Here is a 25,503-nt window from a genome sequence, read left to right as displayed (position 1 = left end):
AAGAATGAGCTCAAATAAACAACCTAAAGCTTCATCTTAAAAAACTAGAAAAGGAAGAAAAAATAAAGCCTAAAGTCAGCAGAAGGAAAGAAATAATCAAAATTAGAGCAGAAATAAATGAAATTAAAAACAAACAAACAAAAAAACGATAGAAAAAAATAACTGAAACCAAGAGCTGGTTCTTTGAGAAGGTTCTTTAGAAGATTAGACTCACTAAAGAAAAAAGAGAAAGGACACAAACAAAATCAGGGATGAAAGAGGGGAAATTATGACTGACATCACAGAAATACAAAGGATCATACAAGAATACTATGAAAAAGTATATAACTCCAAATTTAATAACCTAGAAGAAATGGACCAGTACTTAGAAAAATACAACCTTTCTAGACTGAATCAAGAACTGGAAAATCTAAATAGACCAATCAGCAGTATGGAAATTGAAACAATCATCAAAAACCTACCAAAAAATAAAAGTCCAGGACCAGATGGCTTCACCAGTGAATTCTACCAAACATTCAAAGAAAATTTAATACCTATTCTCCTCAAACTCTTCCAAAAATTCAAAGAGGAGGCAATACTTCCCAACTCATTTTATGAGGCCAATATTACTCTGACACCACAACCTGGTAAAGATAACACAAAAAAAGAAAAGTACAGACCAATATCTCTCATGAACACAGATGCAAAACTCCTAAATAAGATACTAGCGATTCGAATATAGCAACATATTAAAAAGATTATATACCATGATCACGTGGGCTTCATCCTAGGGGTAGGGATAGTTCAGCATATGCAAATTAATTAGTGTGATACACCACATAAACAAATTAAAAAATAAGAATCACATGATCATATGAAGAGATGCAGAAAAAGCCTTCGACAAGATACAACATCCATTTATGATTAAAACACTTAACAAAATATGAATAGAAGGAAAGTACCTTAACATAATAAGGGCCATCTATGACAAACCCCCAGCCAACATTACACTTAATGGTGAAAAACTAAAAACCTTCCCTCTAAGATCAGGAACAAGGCAAGGCTGTCCATTATCACCACTGTTATTCAATATAACATTGGAAGTCCTAACGAGTGCAATCAGACAAGAGAAAGATATAAAAGGCATCCAAATAGGAAACAAAGAAGTCAAACTGTTACTATTTGCAGATGACATGATTCTCTATATAGAAAATCTAAAGACTCCACAAGAACACTACTAGAAACAATAAGCAAATGCAGTAAAATTTCTCAATAAAAAATCAACATTCAAAAACCCATAGGGTTCCTACACTCTAATAATGAAGTGTCAGAAAAAGAAGTGGAAAAAATAATTCCATTTGCAATTGCAACAAAAAGAATAAAATACCTAGAGTAAATTTAACAAAACAAGTGAACTATCTATATAATGAAAACTATAAGACCCTATTAAAAGAAATCAAAGAAGATACAAAGAAATGGAAAGATAGTCTGTGTTCTTGGATTGGAAGAATCAACATAGTTAAAATGACCGTACTACTGAAAGCAATATATAGATTTCATGCAATCCCCATCAATATCTCATTGGCTTTTAAAAAAAAAAATAGAACAAAAAATCATCAGATTTGTATGGAAGCACAGAAGACCTCGAATTGCCAAAGCCATCCTGAGAAAAAAGAACGAGGCCAGAGGCATCACCCTGCCTGACTTCAAGCTATACTACAAAGCGACAGTAATCAAAGCGGCATTGTACTGGCAGCAAAACAGACACACAGACCAGTGGAACAGAATCAGAAGTAAATCCACATTTATATGAGCCAATAATTTTCAACAATGATGCCAAAAACACACAGTGGAAAAAGGAAAGCCTCTTCAATAAATGGTGCTGGGAAAACTGGAAAGCCACCTGCAAAAGAATGAAACTAGGCTGTTGTCTATCACCACACACCAAAATTAACTCAAAATGGATTAAGTACCTTAATGTAAGACTTGAAACGATAAAATGCATAGACGAAAACATAGGAACTAAACTGAAGACCTTGGACTTAAAGAAGATTTTATGAATTTGACCTCAAAAGCAAGGGAAATAAAAACTAAACTAAATGAATGGGACTACATCAAACTAAAAAGCTTCTGCTCTGCAAAAGAAATCGTCAACAAGGTAAAGAGACAACCATCTGAATGGGAAAATATATTTGCAAGCAACACCTCTGATAAGGGCCTAATATCCCAAATATACAAAAAACTTATATAACTCAATAACAACAAAAAATGAATGTTCCAATCAAAAACTGGTCAGAGGACCTGAACAGACACTTCTCCCTAGAGGACATACAAATGGCCAACAAACATATGAAAAGATGCTCAACATCACTAGCTATTAGGGAAATGCAAATCGAAACCACAACAGGATACCATCTCACACCTATTAGAATAGCTATAATCAATAGGACAAGTAATAACAAATGTTGGAGAGGATGTGGAGAAAAAGGAACCTTCGTCCACTGTTGGTGGGACTGCAAATTGATTCAGCCACTATGGAAAACACTATGGAGTTTCCTCAAAAATCTAAGAATTGTTCTACTATATGATCCTGCAATTCCTCTATTGGGTATTTACCCCAAAGACTTGAAAGCCCATGTCCGAAAAGATATTTGCCCACTGATATTCATAGCAGCAGTATTCACAGTGGCCAGGATATGGAAGCAACCGAAGTGTCCTATGATAGATGATTGGCTACAGAAGCAATGGTACATATATACAATGAAATATTACTCAGCCATAAGAAGAGGTGAAATACTGCCATTTGCGACAACATGGTGGACCTTGAGATAATCATACTAAGCCAGACAGAAAAAGTTGAAAATCACATGATATCACTTATATGTGGGGTATAAACCTAAAAACAACAAATGAACAGGACAAACAAACAGACTCATGGACATGGACTACAGGCTAGTGGTTACCAGAGGCCTATAGATAGATTAGTGGTTACTAGTAGGGTGGGGGAGGAGGGGAGTGGTCGATGGAGTAAAGGGGGTCAAATACAGGGCTTAGGGAGATGGTGAAGTGGGTAAAGGAGATCAAATATATGGTAGCTGAAGTAAACTGGACTTTGGGTGGTAAACACACAATAGAATATACAAATATCAAATGATCACGTACACCTGAAAATATATAATTGTATAACCAATGTTACTCCAATAAACTTAATTTAAAAAAAAGAAAGAAAAAGAGAATAAAACAAAACTTTAGAGTTATCTCTGACCCTTCTTTCTCTCACACTCCATATCCAATCTGTCAGTAAGCCCTGATATATCTACTACCAAAATATAGGAGTTTACTATGTCTTACTGCACCCACTCCTTGATCTAATTCATCCTCTTTTGCCTGGATTATTGTAAATCCATTCCACCTTTAGGTTCCCCTGCTTCCGCCACACAATCTATTTTCAATACAGAGTGATTCTTTAGAAATGTAAGTCTGATTATGTCACTCCTTTAGTCAAAATTCTCCAGTGGTTCTACTTCTTACTCGGAGTAAAAGTCAAAGTCTTTACCGAGGCCTACAAGGCTCTACATGAAGTAGCCCTGCCACTTCATAGATTCCATCTCCCCATTACTCTTATTCACTCAAATCCAGTCACAGTGGCTGACTTACTATTCCTTGAACACATCAGGTTTGTTCCTGCTGCAGGGATTTGCAGTTGTTGTTCTTTGCCTGGAATGTTTTTTCTTTTCTTCCACTCCAGATATCTGTATGGCTTACTCTTTCACTTCCTACAGGTATTTATAATAGGTCCCACTTATCTACATTCTAAGACCCCCAGTGGATGCCTGAAACTACAGACAGTACCGAACCCTATGTATACTATGTTTTGTCTATACATATATACCTATGATAAAGTTAAATTTATAAATGAGGCACAATAAGAGATTAAAAATAATAACTAATGATAAAATAGAGCACGTATAACAATATACTGTAATAAAAGTTATATGAATATGGTCTCTCTCTGTTTGTTTTCTACCCACAAATTTAATGCCTTTTTCATCTTAATAAGCACTTATCATGCAGTAGCTATAACTTTTGTAGTTTGAGCAAAATGAGCACAAATTTCTTTCCCTTTCTTCACAATTCAATGAATAGAAGATTTGTTCTTACCATAGACCTTAGCAACCTCAGCATGTTTTCTTTTTCCTTTCCTTATTAAGTCTAGAACTTTAACTTTTCACTTAAAGGAAGTGCTTTACGGCCTCTCTTTGGCATATCCGAATTGCCAGCATAACTATTCTTGCATTCTGGGGCTATTAGTAAGTAAAATAAGGATTACTTAAACACAAACACTGAGATACGGATATTGCGAGAGTTGATCCAATAACTGAGAAGGTTACTAAGTGACTAATAGGCATGGATCTGCTGGACAAAGGGATGATTCACATCCTGGGTGGGAAGGAGCAGGACAGTGTGAGATTTCATCATGCTACTCAGAACAGTGTGCAATTTAAAACTTATGAATTATTTATGGAATTTTCTATTTAATATTTTCAGACTGTGGTTGACCACAGGTAACTGAAACCATAAAAAAGCAAAACCATATACATCGGGGACTATTGAACTCAAATGTCACCTTCTTAATGAGTCCTTCCCTGATGACCTAACCTGAAATAAAACCTCTTTTGCTCCACACTCTTGATTTCCCTTTCCCTACTTTATCACCATCTGAAGTTCTATAAATTTTATTTGTCTCCCTTTAGTACAATATAAGCAAATATGAAAGTAGGTTTTTTTTTCTGGTTCATTCATGGCTGTATCACCAGCACTAGAACACTGCCTGGCACACAGTAGGTGCTTAGGAAATATTTGTCGAATAAATAAATGAATGGTGGAATGGGTTACTTTGTGTTTTTTTCTTTAGCTTTATTGAGGTATGCTTGACAAATAAAATCGTATATATCTAAATATATAATGTGATGATTTGATAAACAAATGAATGATTGAACTGATTAGTTTGAAAACTAATGTGTACTTACACCATTCTTATTGCTTGATTGAATTCAACCATTAGCTTTCAATATAGTTGTTTATCTAATTTCAGCTGCAGTGTGATCTCACATAAATTTTTTAAAAAGATATTTCCATTAGCAACTTTATTTTTCTTAAGGTATTTAAAAATGTGGGCTCTTGAGTCAGACTGTTGGAGTTTGAATGCTGGACATCTGTGTGAATCAGGACATGTTAACCATTCTGTGCCTCAGTTTCCTCATCCATAAAACAGGCATACTAGGAGCACCTATCCCATGATTTTATTTTAGGGGTCAAAAAAAATAATGTATATAACTTTTCTAGTTCAGTACCTGGAACATAGTAAAGCTTCAGCGAACAGTGGCTTTTATTACAGTTATTAAGATGTAAGAGAAAATGTTCAACTTGCAACAGAAACAACTGAATACATTTTTCTAAGTGAAACTAAAATAGCTATCCAGCTCTTATGTATAAGTAGTATTTCTTTGAGAAATGAACCCAAACTTGAAGGCCAATTGTTTTGTCCCTTTCCTCAGAAAGTTCTCCTGGAACTGGACATATTCTCTCCATATTTTCTATATCTTCACAGAATATATACATACTTGGAACAGCATTTGGAACATCTCATACTTAATAACTCAACTTCTCGCATTCTTCACTTTAATACCATTTCAGACCCAGAGGTTCAGATTCTATGGATTATCTTCACTCAGGAAATTGGTTAAAAATTTAGCAATTCCCTTTGTGGGAAAGATATTTGCTGAGTACTGGCAGACTAGCTTTCTAAATGCAAACAAGGTTGTCCATGCTTTAAAAAGGACAATGGTCTCAATTTCCATGTCGTGACACCTCCTTGCAACTGGTTGTCAGATACATCTTGTGTTAATGCCTTGTTAAACAAAGTTATCATAGATCCACTCTATGAATGCCAAAATGCGCTGGATTCTTTGACTTGTGCAAGGAAAGGGGGAAGCTCAAACCTGTACAGAAACATTTGGCTCCACATTCCACAGAAACAGTCAATGAAGTGCAGCCTCTCCTATTTATCACTTGACCCACATCATTTCATACTTGCTTTCCAGGGTCCACTACTTATATTCTAACTTCTCTTACCTCCCACAGCAACTTATATTGACTTGGGTTGGGCTGGGCACACATTTGTTTACTCATTCATTAAACCCACAGGGATCATTAATACTAGCTAAACCACACCACTTCTTTGCTGCTTTTAATAATTTCCTAGTTTTGTTATTTAAATGAAATTTTATCCTATTTTCCCAGCTATGCTGTAAATTTCTTGAGTACATTCCTGTCATCTGTAGTGGCGCACTTGATTCTTCATTTAGTCTATATTTTTATTATAAAGTTCTGCAAAACTGCTATGGAGAAATGGGTCTAAACTCTAGAATTGGGTAAAATTTTCTCCTTGACCTTTAATTTTTTATTGTGACTGTTAAGAGAAAATAGCATGCAACGACCAGCAATTACTAAGCCATTTTTCCACTATAATATAATTTCAAATAAAAATCTGACAAAGCCTGTGTTGAGAATTAGAAACTTACTCATAAACAGTTGTCCATCCATTTTCATTACTTTTGGTAGCCAGAAGCCCTGTGTTTCCTGGATACGTCATCAAGGCTAGATTATAACCTTGGGCTGACACTCTTTTCAGTACTCCATTGCTGCTTATGGTCAGCCAGTACACCTGCCCGCCGGGCACCACAAGCCAAAGGGGCATTCCACCTGCGTCCCGGTGAATATGCACAGAGTTGCCATTGCTACTGGTAATGGCACCCAAGTCACCTTCGGCATTGTAGGTGAAATTATACACATAGTCCCTTGTTATCAAGTTCAAGGTATGCAGGTGTGTTCCATTGATGGTGAACTGGTAGAGTTCCTGATCAGCAGGTGAAGCAATCTCATAAAGGTTCATGTCATTTAGCTGGGCTTGGTTCCTGCTAATGGTTCGAATTCGAACATTCCCAAGATCAGCCACATAGAGGGTACCATCAGGTGACACTGCTAAGGAGGTAGGGGCTTTCATCTTTGCATCTTTGGCATAGCCACCATCACCTGTGGGAGAAAGACACTGGTTTTAATAATTGTCATTGCAAGCATTTATATGAACATACTGTGTACAGAAATCACTGTGCACCAAGAATCATTTTAAAGGGAACAATCTGTGAACCAACATTCTCCATATGTCCTCCTTGACAAATTTGAAACTATTTTTCAAAATTCTTGAGTCAGTACCACTGAAGATAAACAGTAAGATACAAGTACCTCAGTAACACCAATTTTGTGAAATCCTCAATCCTGCTGTTTAGTATCTATTGTATTGCATACAAAAACAGCAAGTAATGACAACCACACAAAATTTGGCTGGAAATTCATGAGACTTATGTTTGTCAATGCGTGTAGGATCTATTCTAATTCTATTGTGCCTAGAGGACCTATCGTTGGTTAATTCTCGTTGTCACATTGTCAAAGTATATCTCGTTGTCACATTGTCAAAGTCTGTAAGTGCAACAATGATTCAGAACATCAAATTTGATAACTGGAATAAACATTAGATATGTCTTGAATGAAAGATATAAATTAGAAAAATAACTATAAAATTAATTGTCCAGGAAAACAACAGGGATATTGATCAAAAGTCATATTGACAAGTCGCTTGCTCTAGATTCCTGTGGCCCAAGGAAAAGCAAAGGTTAAGAGAACTATTTGGGCCTGGATGAGCAGTTTAGTATGACTGTAAGCAGCATGAAGGGATTTCCACATCCCAGCAATAAATGTATCTATTGACATTTTGAGGACTAATTGCTGTCTGGAATATCCACTCCATGTTTGGGGAAAAGGCCCTTTTCTTTCTCCTCTCCTCCCTCCCCCTGCTTTTTTTTCTATTTCAACTGGAAGGACACTAATGGTTATGGAGAAAGTTTTGGATATTTTAAAAAAGCAATGTAAGTAGTAGCAGACCGATATCCTGAGAACCCTCCATTGTGGGATTTAATTGTGTTCACGTGTCCCTAAAGTAGTCTGTTCCTAATCTCTTTGATTTTCAAATAGCACATGCTGTTAATTTGAAACCGAGTCACTTGGAAGTAATTTTTTCCTTAGATAAGTTAGAAAATGTAGGTTTTACCTAGTTTCTCTTTCTCCAAAGAACAAATACAATCATGATCTTATGTTTGTATAACGGTCTTAACTTCTTAGAGTATCAAAATTTGTATTATACTTATTTATCCCCAAACCAGCAAGGTGATATAATTGAGACAAATGACATATCTATTTAACAGATGAAGTAAGTGAGTCATGACGACATTTTGTGGCTTTCCTGGGGCCACTCAGTAAGTCATTTGCAGAACAACAACCAGACACTAGGCTATCTGACTCCAACAAACCATTGCTTTTTCCACTTGCTCATATTAATGCTCACAAGTAACACTTTTGTTCTTTTGACTTTTCTGATGCATGGTTTTCTTTTGAAAACAGAGAGGGGGAGCTGGCAAATTGCTAAAAAGGTCATACCTGAAAAACAGTCACAGTTGGGATCAATTTTGCAGTCACAGTCAGTGGGAGCACCAGCCATGATAGAGATCTCCCCATTGGTGGTAACTTGCTGAATTCGATTTACTTTCCTCTCATCTGTTTCAGCTATGAAGAGCAGCCCGCTGTGGGAGACGCTGATGGCCCTAGCTGACTCCAGAGTGGAGTGAATTGCCACCTTGCTGACCAAGAAATGATCGATACCTGGCACCTGGCAGTGAATGGGGCGCCCTGCAATGATCCGCACGCGCCTGTTCTCAGAAATTTGCAGCACAATGTTGTTATCCAAGACATACAATGAATTGTCCATGGGATTGACTGCAAGGTCTGTTGGCCACTCTAATCGTACCTGAAAAAAGAATAGAACACATGCCATTAGGTTACAATGTCTTACCAGGGGCAATTTTACCTTGAAAGAAAAACTGGCTTATTGGTTGCCCTTGTCTCACGAATTTCAGCAACGTTCGTGTTGTCTGGCAAAGTTAGCGGAGGATGGTTGTTGATTCAATGTTCTGGTAAACATATTTATCATTTATACTATTTCCAGTATAATGTAAAAATTTTTTTTGCAGTAATTCCAGAAAGATCCTCTAGAGCAGTGTTTTTCATAGTGTGGTCTCTGGACAAACAGCAATAGCATTACCTGGGAACTTGTTAGAAATGCAAATTCTCAGGCCCCAACTTTGACCTACTGAATCAGAAACTTCTGTAGGTGGGGGCCCAGCCATTTATGTTTTAACAAGCCTTCCAGGTGATTCTGATGCACACTAAAGTTTGAGGGGCTTTGCTTTAGAGCTTCTATGTTCTGATATACAAATCTCTCTCACTGTCCTGTAGATGGATGGAAAAACAAAGTTATAGAGACTTCTGGGAAACAGAGTGCTAGAGAAACCAAATTTTACTCCAACAGCAACCTTTTGGGACAGGACCTTCCATTAGCATAGACTTAGCATCCATCTTGCGGAATACTCCGGTACAGTACATCAACTGGTGATTTGGAATCTTAAGTTGTAATGTATTGCCACCTAGCTTGACCTGGTTCACTCTGTATCTCTCTTTCCTCAGCAAAGACACAGATTGATTTGTTCTTTCACTGAATCTTTGCTGAGTACCTTCTCTGCACTAAGCCTTGTACTAGGCTTTGGGGATTCCAAAGATGACTATAACACATCCTCTGCCCTCAGATGACTCACAGTCTAATAGAAACTTTGGAGGAGCCATTGAGCAACTACTTTCCATGTTATGAGAAGGAGGTGACAGAGAGAGTATGAGAGCATTTTACTCAGGCTAGGAGTCAAGAGGCAGGATATTCACAAAGAATGTGCTAAGCAAGGTCTGAAATGATCAGTAGGAGAGGAATGGAATAAAAATAGGGTGGAGGGGAAGCAGAGTTGAGCGCAATCCAGGTAGAGGAAACAGCATGGATGAAGGTCCAGAAGTTAGAGATAGTATGGCCTATCCAGGTTACTACAAACAATTTAGTAAGGCTAATGTAGGCTGAGTACATGGGAATGGTGAACAATAAAATCAAGAGGTAGACAGTGGGTAGGTATTATAGACAAAATTGTGTTCCCCCTAAATTCATATGTTGAAGTCCTAACCCCTAATGTGACTGTATTTGGTAAAAGGGCCTTTAAAGAGATAATAAAAATTAAATGAGGTCATAACAGTGGGGCTCTAATCTAATAGGACTGGTGCCCCTATAAAAAGAGGAAGAGACACAAGGAATGTGTACACACAGAGAAAAACCCCATGTAAGGACATAGTAAGAGGGTGGTTCTCTGTAAGCCAATGAAAGAGGCCTCAGAAGAAACCAAACCTGCTGACACCTTGATCTAGAACTTCTAGCCTCCAAAACTGTGAGGAAATAAATTTCTTTTATTAAAGCCACCTACTCTGCGGTATTTTGTTAAAGTAGCTCTAGCAGATTAATATACCAAGTAATGAAGGGTTGTATATGCCTAGCTTTATTCTGATGGCTATGGAAAACTGCCGAAAGGCTTTAAGTAGGAGGATGTGCCATAGTCATATTTGGGTACAAGAGGATCACACTGGCTGCTGTTGAGACCATAATGTAGGATGTGGCGAGATGGGAGGCAGGTTCACAGGAGGCCCTGCAGTGGTCCAGGTGAGGGATGATGGTAGCCTGAATTAGAATGACAACAGTGGAGATGAAGAAAAGTAAATAGATTCGAGACATGTTAAGGAGTTAGAAACAAGGATTGGTGTATGTACGTCTGGGGTACCTTGTGCTACGTGTTAGGCACTAGGGACCCACAGACCAACCAAACATAGCTCAACTTTAATTCCTTTCTGGACACAGTAGTTAGCCCGATGTCTGTGCTGAAATCTCAATAGCTGCTATTTATTACTGGGTACTTCTCAGAGAATTGCATTACATGACCTCTCACCCTACCACTCATTTATTCTGTACTTTATTTCTCTTCTTTTAGGCTAGGCAAAGGCAGAAAAATCTGTCCCATTCCTAGCCAAGATAGTAATAGTAATGTAGCTACTCTTCTTTGTGCCTTGAGTGAAAGCCCAAGGAAAGCTTTGCATTTCTTATTGAGTCTAAATGTTTGAAAACGGGATATAGACTGTCATTGCATTCTGAGGCCCACTATTTTCCTGGATGGAAGAGGCCTTACCCTCAGTAATGAAATGAATAAAAGCCAGTCTGAGATAAGACCCTCCCTCTAATTCTATCTCTTAATGAAGGGAAACTGGTGATATTGTAAAGAAGACAAAGATTGTTTTTGACCTACCCTCTAGCATCACTCAGGCCACCTCTCTGAGTGTCTCTTCCAGACACTCAGCAACCTCATTCTATCCGCCTGTTTTTGTGTGCCCTCAACCTCCATACCTGGCCTTCTTTAGTCGGTACCATATGCCTCTGGGCAGCTAGGAATTTGAATGATAATGGAGTATAAAGCTGAACTTGTGTCATGCATGTTCTACAGAGGCTTTCAGACCGAGGCCATTGGATAAACATTAAACATCAGTCTTAACAACTCCCAGAGCAGTTTGCTGTGATGTGTTCCTCAGCACGTCTGCCTGAGGCCTTTGCATGTCAGTGCCCTGCCACTAAGAGGGAGAGTGAGCACCTGCTGCTGTGGAGGGTGCAGACTCTTCCTCTATCATGCTTGTACAGAAGCTGTCTGTGTCTGCTGGTCCTATGGTGCATGGTGGCCCAGGAAATAAGCTGGGGCTGACTTAGGAAGAGAAAATGTATTTATTTCAGTACAACATTCCTATTTTGATCAGCTCTGAAGTCAGTGACCCAGAAAAACAAAGCCAGCAGAACTGACATTCTAATTATGTCCACTCTGAGAGCTAAAACCAGGGCAGAGGCCAGGGACAACACACACCTGGCTTTGTTCTCTGCTGTCAAAGCTGTCTCTGAGATAAAGGCTGGTAGTTGGAAGATAAGCTGTTAAATTCTCCAACCCCCACAACCCGATTTAAGTCAATACTATTGTGTCATGTTTATTAGATTTAATATTGTCTCAAAAATACCAGCTATTGTATCTGTTTTCTTTTCTATCAAATAAGGCACCTTTTGGCAGTTCTTGTAACTAAAGTGATCTTTGTGTTTCTGAGACACTTTCTCTACCAGCTCCACAGAATTCCTTTAATTCCTATTTGATTTGGCTAGGCAGCTTGTCTATGAAATCTACTCAGATGAAAGATGTCTGACTACTTAGTAGTCTATGATCTGCCTTTTCAGAAACTGGACCTCTTCACCTCTCTTAGGTTGTCAGTTCCTTTTATATTCTTCTCATGTCAAATGCTCACATTTCCAGATAATTTTTAAAGAAACTGGTGCTTTATACCCACACAATAGAAATGCTGTATTTCCTATCAGTACATTCCCTTAACATACAACCTAACATGAAATGGAGTCTTTGAGCTGGCTTCTGGAAGTCAGAATTTGCATCTATTAGTTGCAGAGCCCCCCAGAATTATATGCTAATGAGATGGAGCTAAGAGTAACCCCTGAGGGCTGCTGGTATTTATACAAGTAGTTTCTGGGGAGACATAAACAGTTTATTTGGAGAGCTGGGGTGGGAGCAGAAAGAGATGTGGGCACAATAGTAAAGCTCTGGAAACTCTGCTTAGTGACACAGCTTACAGGCAAATTATTTGGCTTAATTTGTGGTGGTTGCTCCACCTTGTAAAAATACATTAATTTATCGGAAATGTCAAAATGTATTTAAGCTAAACTAGCATTAAAGGTCACTGATGTTGCCGCCAGCTGGTGGGTATGCCCATCTTCCAACAACCTCCCCCGAGAAACAACTCTGAGCAGAAAGGAGCTCTCGGTCTGGATGTCAAGGCTTGACAACACTGTGTCTTCCTCTGTCCCTTCCTTTGAACTGGTCCTAATCAATAACATTTATAAAATTATAAATTTTATATTTTATAATTACAAAATTATATATTATAATTTTACAGGCCCACTCATCTGAGCCTTTGATAAAAGTATCTACTGTTTACTGAGTGCTTCCTGCATGTCAGGTTTTTTACATGGATTATTACTCTATATAATTAGAGCAATCACTTGAGAAAGAAATTATTAATATCCCCATTGTCAGATATGTGTGCTTAGCCCCTATGCTGTCTGATTCCTCATCTAGAATTGGTGGGCACATTCCTTCACCCTCTCCTCGCCAAATTTGATTTCCCCCTTACTTCGCTTCAATCTACCTAAAGGGGGTGCTCTCTTTGGCTGAGAAGGTCAAAACTCATTACAAGTTGAGTAATTTGTCTTTGTCATCTGTTATCTTTCAGTTCAACGCTTTGTGGGTGCCTATTGTGTGCCAGGCACTGTTGTAAAGGTAAATGAAACAGTTCCCTGCCTTCAATTAGTTCACAGTCAAGTTGGGGAAAGCAGATACAGAAACAGGTCAATTCAAAATAATGTGGTTAAGTGCCATGATAGACATATGCCCAGGTTGACATGGGAACACAGAGGAGGCAGTTTGGAGCAATACTCCTAGAAAAGAAATGTAAACTTAATCTTGAAGGATGAAGCAAAGGTATTGAGAAGAAGCAAGGTAGGAAGAGTGATCTCAGCGGAGGGAAAAGAATGAACAAAAGGATAGGAGCATAAAACCCTATGGGAGTGGGGAAAGTAACTATAGTCTGAGATTACTAGATCGTAAAGTAGGGTAGGTAGCAGTAGTAAATAAAGTTAAAATGTTTGCCAGGGACTAGGTTTAGGTTTCTCCATTGAAGCACTATTGTCATTTGGAGCTAGATAATTCTTTGTTGTGGGCTGTCCTGTGCATTGTAAAATGTTTAGCAGCATCCCTTGCCTTTATTCACTAGATGCCAGTAGCACCTCCTCCTGAGTTGTGACAAGGAAAGATATCTCCAGACATTGCCGAATGTTCCCTGAGGGGCAAAATTATCCCTTGTTGAAAATCACTGGACGAAGTCATGGAGGGCTGTGTATGCTAAAGACTTTAGATTTAAATTGTGGGTGTTGAGTCAATGAAGGTCTTTAAGGTTAGGGGCTGACTTTAGTATTTTAGATTAGTATTTTAAAATTAGAAATTTTAGAAAATATTTGTATTTTAGAAAGATCACTTAGGCTGCAGTTTGGGGGCCAGGCTGGAGGGAGACCAGACTGATGATGCAGGAGAACCAATTTGGAGGCCAAGCTATTTACCAGTAAGCTTCATCCATTTACCTTCATCCATTAAAATGGCCTTCCATTCAACCACCTGACAAATATGAGTGCTGATCCAGATAGACATAGTTGTGCCTTCATGGTGCTGAGGATCTGGAAAACTGCTTCTCACATTTTTTTTTTTATTTACACAGCCTTTGAGAATTTGATGAAAGCTGTGTACCCTCTCCTTAGAAAAAGGCTCAGATGTAGTAGAACAAAGTGGTTAGGATGTCAGGCTCTGGAATCAAGACTTCCTGGGTTCAAAATTTTGTTATTTGCCAGCTCTGTGACCTTGGAGCAAATCAATCAACCTCTTTGAGCCTCAGTTTCCTTATCTAGAAATTGGGTACAGTAATAATATCTTCTCAAAAATTTGCTATAGGAATTGTATGAAAAAATCAACATACAGCACTTAGCACAGTGCCTGGTATACACAAAGAGCTCCGTAAAGACTAGCTATTTTTTTTTTATTGTGGAACGAACATGCCTGCTTTTTTTCTGGTCCCTGTCTGACTATTGCAGTGTTCTCTTCCTTGTCTATCACATGAACTCTTAAGTGCAATCACATAGTCATGCTCTTTTAATGTTTCCTCTGCTTCTGCCATCAGACATGTCCTTCTTCCTTGTTCATTTATTCCATTCATTGAGAATCTTTCCAAACTATGTGTCCTCCAAAAAATATTTGGCTTATATTGGAACATATTATTTCAAATACATTTGTCAGCCAATTTCATGGCTAATATTTTAGCTTATTACTTGGATTCCCAACTGTTATCTGTAACAGTACTCTTGGTACAATTCCAAGTGCAGAACAAGCTACTTTAATTATTTTCCTTTCTTCTGCTAATAAATGCGTGTTTATCCTATTTTAGGCACTATACTAGGCATTAGGGAGCAGTCTAACCAAGACAGACTGGATCCTGCCCTCAAGGAGTTTGTAGTCTTTTGCTGACTTAATTTCCTTTATTTTCTAGTATGTGCAAGGGGTTGCTAGTGACATAGAACAGTTCCATTCCATCTATTTTAAGAAATTAACTTTCATGAAAGAGCCTCAAAAACATATCATGACTATTGCTATATTTTACAATTACCACCAAGTGCTAAAACTTATTTTCAATGTTCAACTGTGCTGAAGTTGCTTGCCAAAAGGCTCTTTCTCCCCATTCCAAATATCACACTTCTAATCTCCCTCCTTTACTACATTTCCAGTCTTATGGCTCATTTGAAAAACAGCTCTGTTTGATTTTATCTCTGAGACCTCTTCAGTATGAATTTCCAGGAAGTGTATGATTATTTCTTTTGTAGTATGCCAGCTCAGAAGAAGCTACAGTGATGGGACTTAGTTTCCCATGTCTGCCAGGTGTTCCTGCAACCTCATGTAGATTTCCCCATGCTCCTAAAAGCTGACAACTCTAGACTGTTAGCATCATTTTGTCAGTTTTCAAATGGCCTTCACGTTTCTTGACACTGATACTGTCTGAGCTTCTTCAAATTTATAAAAGAAGGAAAAAGCCATTTAGACAAAGTTTGTTTTTCTGCAGTTGGAAAACAACACAACACCTTTGAGAGAGATAACCCTTATTAATCTTGCTTTTAAAAAGTGTAAATTATTATTAGAAGAAATACACCAGGACTACATGGATTTGTCAACCAGCAAATTATTCCCATTATCTCAGATCCACATTTTTGTGTTTCTCTGAATAATGGCTGGAATGTTTGACGGACCTCTCAACCTTTGGGCAAATGCATCAGTATTGTCTGTCTCCATGGCTGCCCAATCAGAATAACTGTCCTTAAGTCGAATTATTCATTGCAGATGAATTGCCAAGATCAATCTAATCAAGAGTTACAATTGGACTGATCTTTAGACTATTCTTCTATAGAACCTATTGATTAAATTTTATCCACCCCAGTGTTCCTAAAACATTTAAAAGTGGAGGAAGCAAAGCAAAGCAAAACAAAACAAAACAAAAACCCCAAGGTAGTCCTGGTGTATGTTATCTTCTAATAATTTCCACTTTTTAAAGCAAGATCCATAGGGGCCATCACACTGAAAGGTGTCATTGTGCTTTCCAACTGCAAAAACAAAACAAAACAAAACAAAACAAAACAAAACCACTTTATCTGTATGGCTTTTATAAGTTTGAAGAAGCTCATTTTCAGGGTCAAAACAAAATGTTGGATTTATGGTTACTAAGATGTCTGTAGTAGAGGCAACCACTTCCAGGCCTACCCTATCATCCATTCCCTCTTTCCTCCTTAGTAGTAAATCCCCAATATTTCATCTAAGCATACTACTGTCTAGAATAGAAGACATTCCAGCCTTTTTTGCAATTATCCATTCTGCAATATGGATATACTGGTGAGAATTTTAGTAAATGTACTAGACTATGAAAATGGAAGTTATAGGCTAGAATGACAGGGCAGAAATACAGGAGACTCAGTCCCAGATTACCTCATGGACCTACCATCCCAGTCCCGAACTACACATCTAGTTTGGTTGTTATCTTACTTATGTCAGTGTTATGTTAGGGGTTTTCTGTTTTTCTCAGCTGAATCTAATCACAATGAAGAAAATGCTTTGCTAGGTTTTGTTTTTGACTGGCACTACCGATTACACCATTATGTTAAACTGGCCTAACAAGTTTATAGTTTTACATCTCTGCATAGATAACCAGTGTTTGAAAAATTAAATTAAATTGAAATAAATTAATGTCTAAAGTGACTGACACAAGTGGCAAAGTCCACTAGGGTAGCCCTTTGTTAAGAGGATGACTAATAGTTTAAACTTAGTAATTAACCTCAAGCATTCTTGAATACTCAGAGCTCCATTTTTGGGTGCTGGTTCAAGTTGCTCTTCCAGCTTCATGACTTATTCAGATCCAGTGCTTCTCTATTATACTGTGAATACTTGTTTGCCTTCCTATGTCCTCTATTAGATCTGTGAATCCTCCAAGTCAGGGATGGGTCTCATTCATTTTTGATTCCCAGTATCTGGTGTTAAAGCTGGCAAATGTTTGATGACTGAAAACATTCATACTTCATTGACTATACCCTTTTCAGTCCAGGAAAGCATTAAAAAATTATGAATCACAATAGACTTTATGAAAAACTATTTTTAATCAACACCTTTGAGTCAGTAAATCTGGGTTTCCAGAGACCCACTGAGGTTAGTGGGAGTTTCCATATTTCCTCAATTTTAATTAGTGCATTTCCCACTCTCTCCATATTTTAACTTTTCTGAAGTGAGGATGTCTTAAATCAATACATATATTTAATGAAGCATTTCTTCCCACTACCCAAAGTTATCAAATCGATGCTATGTCTTATGATCCACAGTGTCTAAGAATTGAGGAAATAGGGAATTTATATTTTGGTCTGCAGACTTTGGAGATCCCAAAGAGACTCTTTCAAGGAGGTATATGAGGTCAAACTATTTTTTTAAATCATATTATTTGCTTTTTATACTTTTTTTTTTCATGAGAGTACAGTGGAGTTTTCTAGAGGGTACCTGAGGTTAGTATACTTTTGTATACTAAAAAAAAAAAATCATACTTTTCATTTCTAATAAGGTAAATATTGACAGATAAAATCCACATAAAAAGCTGTTTTATGTTCCCGATAACTTTTAGAAGTATGAGAATGATTATCCTAAAGGAAAGAAACGGAGAATAAAGCTATTCTGTCATATAAGAGTTCCATCTAGCCTCATTAAGAAAAAAGCATGTATTCTTTCCAAGATGGTTCCTGAGGCCATAAGCTCTGTCCAAAAGCACACTGACAGAATAGCTGGAAATCTTTATTTCCTCTAGAGCCCCAAGGCCTGATGGGCACTATAAAAGTTGTTCTTGCAGGTTCTCCCAGAGCAATCAGCACATATACACTCTCTGTGAGTCTGTTGTGTAATTGCCACTACCTCATCTTAATAACAGGCATAATTGCTCTGAGTTTCTTTCGACCCTTTCTTGCCTCTTCTCTCTGAAGTCTCACTTTTAGGAATGGCACTTGTGAATACACAGAATGTTTAATCACTTTCAGTTTTCAATTTACAGTCAAAGTTATCTATCAGCAGGAGATGAAGGCCTCATGTGAAAACTACAGAATGTCCTTCAGACTCCACAGCTAATTTGTTTGTAAATTTGATCGTTATTGTAAGAAGAACATATTGTACATGATGTTACTTGCAGAGTTACTATTTATATCTCTCTGTATCTTGGATTTTATCATTAGAGACAAAAAACTTAACCCTTTCAACATTTCTGTGGGTAGGGAGAGGGACATGAAAGTATTACTTTTTTTTTCTTTTGAGTCTCTATTTTAATTTTATATGTATTTATTACTTACTGTCTATCTATCCCTGTGTGAGATATACATACAGAAGGAGAGACAACTAAGAATAGTCCAAGGTGACATGAAATCAAATGTGAGACCAGGTGATAAGGCCATAAATTCTGAGAGAAATTAGAGTAAGGAGAGAACCATTGTGGGTCTTCATGCAGTAAGAAGTGGGGCTCTTATCCTCCCGAGAATCAAGGTTTTGCCTGCATAGAAGCCAGGGAGTTAAAAGAAGTCCCTGGAATCATTCTGCAGTTTCTTCCTGCTAAGAACTTGCAGAAATTTGTCTGTTGCACATTGTTAATATTATAATATTGGTTCGACAGTTTAGACCAAGCTTCCAATTCCCTTTGGCACCTAAAGCAATTTACAGGCCAGAAGTATGACTGCACAGCTTTTATGAAATGGTCTCATTTCATTGATCAGCCACTCCGAGATTATGTTTTCATTTCTGTAGCTACTGCTAACCTTTCTTTCTGGTATAATATTTCAGGGAGGAACTATTAAAATATTTCACCATGGAGATGTTAAGATATAAGTGGGCAGAGTTCTAAATGGGAAGAGAAATATCACAACTCATTGTTCTGCTCAAAAGTTCAAGTTAGACTAGAATTCCACAGATTGTCTCTCTGATCTTAACTCTGTAATGTTTCCAAATGATAAGGACACTAATAAGAGCAGATGGCTTAATGAATATTGAGGAAAGATTTAACTGGCCGTATTTTCATTAGGCCTCCAGTGCACTTCTAGATTTTGCCCACTATGTCCCTGTGTGTAATACAAAACAGCATGGACTCAACAGATGGCCCAGCTTAGGATTCATGCTTCCAGAACTCTGGAGACTGGCAACCTGACCACTTACCATGTGTACAGAATCATTTAAGGAAGCGAGCAGGCTATGGACTTAAGTCTGAACAAAAGCAAAAAATAGCGATGAATATCGAATGCCTGAGCTTTAACAAGAGGGGAGTCAGAATTACTCTTGCAAACATATTGAGCACCTCTGGTTGAGGTCTCTTACTACTAACTTCTTGTGGATTCAGTAATGATGAAATCCTCTGTGGCAAACACTCTAATTAATGTTTCATCCAAACTGTAAGCATATCTGAGTGACTCTAGCGGCAAAAATGGCATGGAAATCTAATACCTCATTGCACAGTGTGCTAGTTATTAAGCTATTGTCTCACAGCTCCAAACTTACCCCTTTAAATATATTGCTTTGTAACGCTGAGGTTGGGACTCTGCAAACTACATTTCTCTTTTGCTAGCTGAATTTCTGCTAGGTCCTGACAATACGGAAATAAATGGATTTTGGAAGGCTAGAGAAGGGAGAAGGGACTTATTTCTTTCTGCTTGCTTCCTGTCAGCATGCCTTCAACAGCAGCCCTTCATCCTGGCAGCTGTAGCTGGCTACATTTAACAATTTGTTTCTGCACTCCAAGAATCAATTTCATCATGACCCTTCAGAGTTATTAGAAGCTGGCATACTCTTCTTAGAGGTGTAGGTCCACTTTGATGGGGTAAACCCTCCATCTTTCTAGGATCTGACAATTTCAGTCCTTTTCTTTGTTTTCTCAGCTCTAGAGGTAATGGCTGCTTCCTGTTTATATTATTTTCCTAAATTTCCAACACTCTAACACCTGTACAGCCCATGCCCTATATTAAATTCTCTCTGTTAAAATAACTAATGTGGTTTCTGTTTTTCTGACTGGATATTGATGGATATTCACAATATGTGAATATACAAGGACAGAGGAAGAACAATATTCATTGTAGGCCAGTGGTAATAGAAAACTAGTAAAGGTGAGCAATAACCAGCAAAGACTATCTTGGACCCAGAGAACTAATTAGTCACTGGCATCTTCTGTATATCTACTGGACTGTGAAACAGCCATGTCCAAAAAATATACATATAAAATAAATCCACTTTGCTTGGACGCTATGAAGTTGGTTGTGATTTGCCTTAGCCAGAGTTTCTCTGACTCTCTGGAATAGCCATATTGATGTCATTATTCTCTAGAAATTTCTAATCATGTGATTTTTGAAAATGATTTCATGATGGATCATGCCACTCTCTCATATACCTTTTGGAGACAGAATACTATACTGAATGGTTCAGAAGGTTGGCCCATGACAATATTTCTTATATGCTTAGAATTTACTTATAAATAATAATACATCACATTTTACTACCGGGTACCTTTTATATTCTCTCTTGCAAGTCTCATTGTCAGCCATTGAGATTTCTCCTTCAGAATTCTCCTCTCCTTGATGTGCAGTTGGAAATATGTTCTGCGGTGAACCAAATGAACACCCGCTCTTCTTACGAATCTCAAGATAAACACCTCTCAATAGGTGTATCCTCTTGGTGAACATAGTATTTTTATTTTATGTTATGTTATTTTATTTATTTTTTAATTAAAATTATTGGGGTGACATTGGTTAATAAAATCAAAGAAGTTTCAAGTTTACAATTCACCAATATGTCATATGTATATTGTATTGTGTGTTCACTACTCAAAGTTAAATTTCCTCCTGTCACCAAATATTTGACCTCCTTCACCCTCATCTACCTCCCCTCTCCCCCTTTCCTCAGGTAACCACTAATCCACTGTCTGTGTCCACGAGTCTCTGTTTGTTTGCCATGTTTGTTTGTTACATTTAGCTTTATATCCCACATATGAGTGAAATCATATGGTTCTCAACTTTTTCTGTCTGACTTATTTTGCTTAGCATGATAATTTCAAGATCCATCCATGTTGTCACAATGGCAGTATTTCATTTCTTCTTATGGCTCAGTAATATTCCATTGTGTATATGTACCACATTTTCTTTATACAATCATCTATCATAGGACACTTTGGTTACTTCCATGTCCTTTTCATTGTGAACAATGCTGCTATAAACATTGGGATGCATATATCTTAGCGGATAAATGTTTTCAAGTTTTTTGGATAAATATCCAGAAGAGGGATTGCTGAGTCATATGGTAATTATATTCTTAGTTTTTTAAGGATCCTCTGTACTGTTTTCCATAGTGGCTGTACCAATTAATGTTCCCACTAGCAGTGTATGAGGATTCCATTTTCTCCACAACCTCTCTAATACTTGTTATTACTTGTCCTGTTGGGAAGTACAAAAGACCCCAAAGAGTCAAAGAAATTCCTAGAAAAAAGAACAAAGCCAGAGGAACCACTCCACCTGACTTCAAATTATACTACAAAGCAACAATAATCAAAACGGCATGGTATTGGCAGAAAAACAGACACACAGACCAATGGAACAGAACTGAGTGTCCAGAAATAAACCCCCATATATGTGGGCAAATAATTTTTGACAAAAGAGCCAAAAACATACAATGGAGAAAGGAAATCCTCTTTAATAAATGATGCTGGGAAAATTGGCAAGCCACATGCAAAAGAATGAAAGTAGGCTGCTATCTATCACCATACACCAAACTTAACTCAAAATGGATTAAGGATTTGAATATAAGACCTGAAACAATATATTGCATAGAAGAAAACATAGGCACTAAACTCATGGACTTTGGATTTAGAGAGGATTTTATGAATTTGACCTCAAAGGGAAGAGAAGTAAAAGCAAAAATAAATGAATGGGACTGTATCAAACTAAAAAGCTTCTGCACAGCAAAAGAAACCATTGAGAAAGCAAAAAACCATCTTAATGGGAGAATATATTTGTAAACAATGCCTCTGATAAGGGCCTAATATCCAAAATATGTAAGAATTCATACAACTCAACAATAAAAAAAATCAAACAATCCAGTGAAAAAAATGGACAGAGGACCTGAATAGACACTTCTCCCAAGAAAACATACAAACGGCTAACAGACATAGAAAAGATGCTCAACTTCACTAGCTATTAGGGAAATGCAAATCAAAACCACTATGAGATACCACCTCATACCTGAAGACTGGTCAATGTTGTATATGACCCTGTGTTCACTGGCTTACATTGGGACTTTAGCTCAGGATGCTGGTTACATAAGCGCTAGAGGGTAAACACTGAATTTACCAATCAGATATTTCTTTATCTGAGAGAGTTTCAGGTTTATTTCAGGTCATGGCATCTGCTGAGTAAAATGTGTGGATGACTGAGTGGTTCAAAAGTAGTTTGCAAGCTTTGCATCTTGTGATTCTCCCTGAACTTTGAAGATGCTTTTCTTCTAGTGCTTAATAGTTTTAATAAGAGCTAAGGTGCCATTGTCTTTTCTGTGGAAATAGGACACTTCTGAGGGAGTTTTATTTATATGATAAATTATGTTTCGATACAGCATTGAGCACAGTATTTGACTTTTAAGGCTTCTGGCAACTCTGGCTATTTGCTTGTGTGCAGACATTTCAGCAGCATTTGGATATGCTGGAGTTGAAAATGTTGGCCTGCTCTTCTCTATTTCTTATATAAACAACCCGAGCTGTCATTTTGAAGGGAGCAATGTAAATGCCTCTGATAATAGGTCATTATACCCCAACTGTGATTTTACCTAAGACATGCAGGACTGAACACTGCAGTTAAAAAAAAGAGTTTAAATGAATTTGGAGAAGGAAAATGATATCTAAAGAAACTGTGGATCATCTTATTGCAATGCTTTTCCCAGTTTATCATTTTGTTAAATTTAGGTTTTTATACATTAGAATTTTTTAAACTGATTGACATGCTTGGAACCTGAATATCTTAATAATAAAAAAGGAAGGTCATTGGATAGACAAAGCAACTCATAGAAAAAACTTGCTTCCAAAATCCTAGGACACTTTTTTCTTATGAATATAGATATCAGCCTTATAACTTTTCCTTTTGATTTCTCACTTAACTGGGAGCCTCTTTTTTTTTTTGTCTTTGGGGAGTCATATTCTTCATATCGACCTAGATAAACTTTTGTATTTATCTACTCTCATATTTATTTTTTTGGGGGGGTGAAATTGACTCACCTAAGATGACTGCAGGCCACCCACTGCTCCTTTACCTCTTGATTTAAAATAGATAGAAGATGACCTAAAACCTATACATCTCAAACCACAGATGTATGAAACTCACACTACATTTCAGCCTTAGCTCTACCAGCATGACACTTGTTGAAAGTAGAAAGAAAATTAAGGGTTTGGGGCACCATTCAATGCCTATAGTGAACATCCTTTAAGTGATCTAGATAGAGCTTCATATCAGCATTAGGTAGCTGAAACATTCTGTGAAGGCTATGGCAGATTATGACCAATCTCTGGAGCATGTTACAGCCTATCACACTCATTTTTAGGTATATGCATGCCTCTCTGCAAAAGGTACACCTATGTATAAAGGACAAGAGGAAAGATTACACAATTTCTATAGTAGTTTCAAACTTGTTCTTGGTCCTTTTTACCCTGGTTCTGTAAATTATCAGTTCAATTCTTTGTTCTATGAATGGAAGGTCAAATGCTACTACAGTTATGAGCCACATAATGACATTTTGGTCAATGACAAACTGCATATACGACGGTGGTCTCAGAAAGTTATAATCTTATATAATCTTTTGTACTATATTTTTACTGTCTTGTCTATTTTTAGATATGTTTATATACACAAATACCATTGTGTTACAATTGCCAACAGTATTCAGTAAAGTAACATGCTGTACAGGTTTGTAGGCTAGCAGCAATAGACTATACCATATAGCCTAGGAGTGTAGTAGACTAGACCATCTGTAGTAGGTTTGTGTAAGTGCACTCTATGTTTGCACAGTGACAAAATCACATAATGATGCATTTCTCACAATGTAGTCCTGTCACTAAGCGGAGCATGACTGTATTACTGCTGCTACTGCTGCTGCTACTAGTAATTAGTTGAGCACTTATGAGTCTGGCATTTTGCTAAGTGATTTATATCTATATTATCTCATTAATCATCACAACTTCCCTACAGAGGAAGGTAGCATTATCATCCCATTTACAGATAAGGAATTTTTCTCAGGGGCACACATCTGCAAGTGGTGGATCTGGGATTTAAACTCAAGTAGTCTGTGTTCCCAACAACTATGCTTTACTGAATTTTTTTATTGGTATAACTAGGAAGGAGAATCTACTCTAAAGGCCTGATTTTGTCTCTTGCACTCTCTATAAAAGTATTAGAGAAAAGTTCAGCTGTCCTTTGCAGTTCCAGAAGGTGTTTTCTTGCATTTGACAGAGCAAGGAGAGTAGGTTTGGATTGAATTAGCAATAAATAACATTATCCAAGGATACATTTAAATTAGATACTGACAACCATAGATATTATACAATCAGAATAAGCACTTTGCAGACTTATTTTATTCTTTTGTCCTTCTACCTAGTAAGTGTATGATAAATCGACACAAAATATTTCCTGAAGATGCCAGTTAACATCTTATATCATCCCTTATATTTGTAAATCAGTTCATACTTTTCCAAGTGTTTTCATATTAAAAAAAGTGAGGACACTTAATCAATAATTGGGTCATTTATTAAATTAGCCTCATAAGGAGGAATAATTAACTGCATCTAAAATTCTGGTGTCTGTTTTCCAAGTGTAGTGCTGAATCTAAAATTACAGAGAAACCTCTTTTGGGTCAAGAAGTAGACAAAAACAATTTAATTTTTTCTATATTGCCATATTTCAGAGGAGAACAGAATAAATGATTCGAAAACAGATGTTATTTTTCTGAAACTTAGAAATGGCAACTAAAAGTACTGTTTATTTAATATTATTATGTAATTTTTGGCTATAAAGTTTTTAACAGATCACTTATTTAGAGGTGAATAATGTGGAGAGCCACTAGGGACTCTTAAAGAAAACTCTTTATGGTTCTTGGTGCTGTTGTCAAATCAGAGTCTGAACAATATTAGCTGCCATTTCATGCTCTATGATAGCATAATTTGATTGCTATATAGATCAAGGTTTCTGCCACCTTTCCATATGCCACCCACCTAACT

General features: G+C 37.2%; 1 protein-coding gene across 1 annotated transcript in view; it reads right to left on the bottom strand.

Annotated features, from left to right (window-relative positions):
• TENM1 (teneurin transmembrane protein 1) overlaps positions 1-25,503 on the bottom strand; it is a 1,050,723-nt gene that overhangs the window by 53,810 nt on the left and 971,410 nt on the right. Inside the window, exons 27-28 of the mRNA XM_039874688.1 lie at positions 8,533-8,899; positions 6,564-7,074 (exon numbers count right to left, since the gene is read on the bottom strand). Of these exons, the coding sequence (XP_039730622.1) occupies positions 6,564-7,074; positions 8,533-8,899 (878 nt within the window). The remainder of the gene's footprint in view (positions 1-6,563; positions 7,075-8,532; positions 8,900-25,503) is intronic.

This window comes from Pteropus medius, unplaced genomic scaffold (genome assembly GCF_902729225.1).
Source record: "Pteropus medius unplaced genomic scaffold, Ma_sr-lr_union100, whole genome shotgun sequence".
Classification (NCBI taxonomy): Eukaryota; Metazoa; Chordata; class Mammalia; order Chiroptera; family Pteropodidae; genus Pteropus; species Pteropus medius.
The sequence above is the reverse complement of the archived record's forward strand: the minus strand, read 5'-3'. Positions and strand labels throughout refer to the sequence as shown.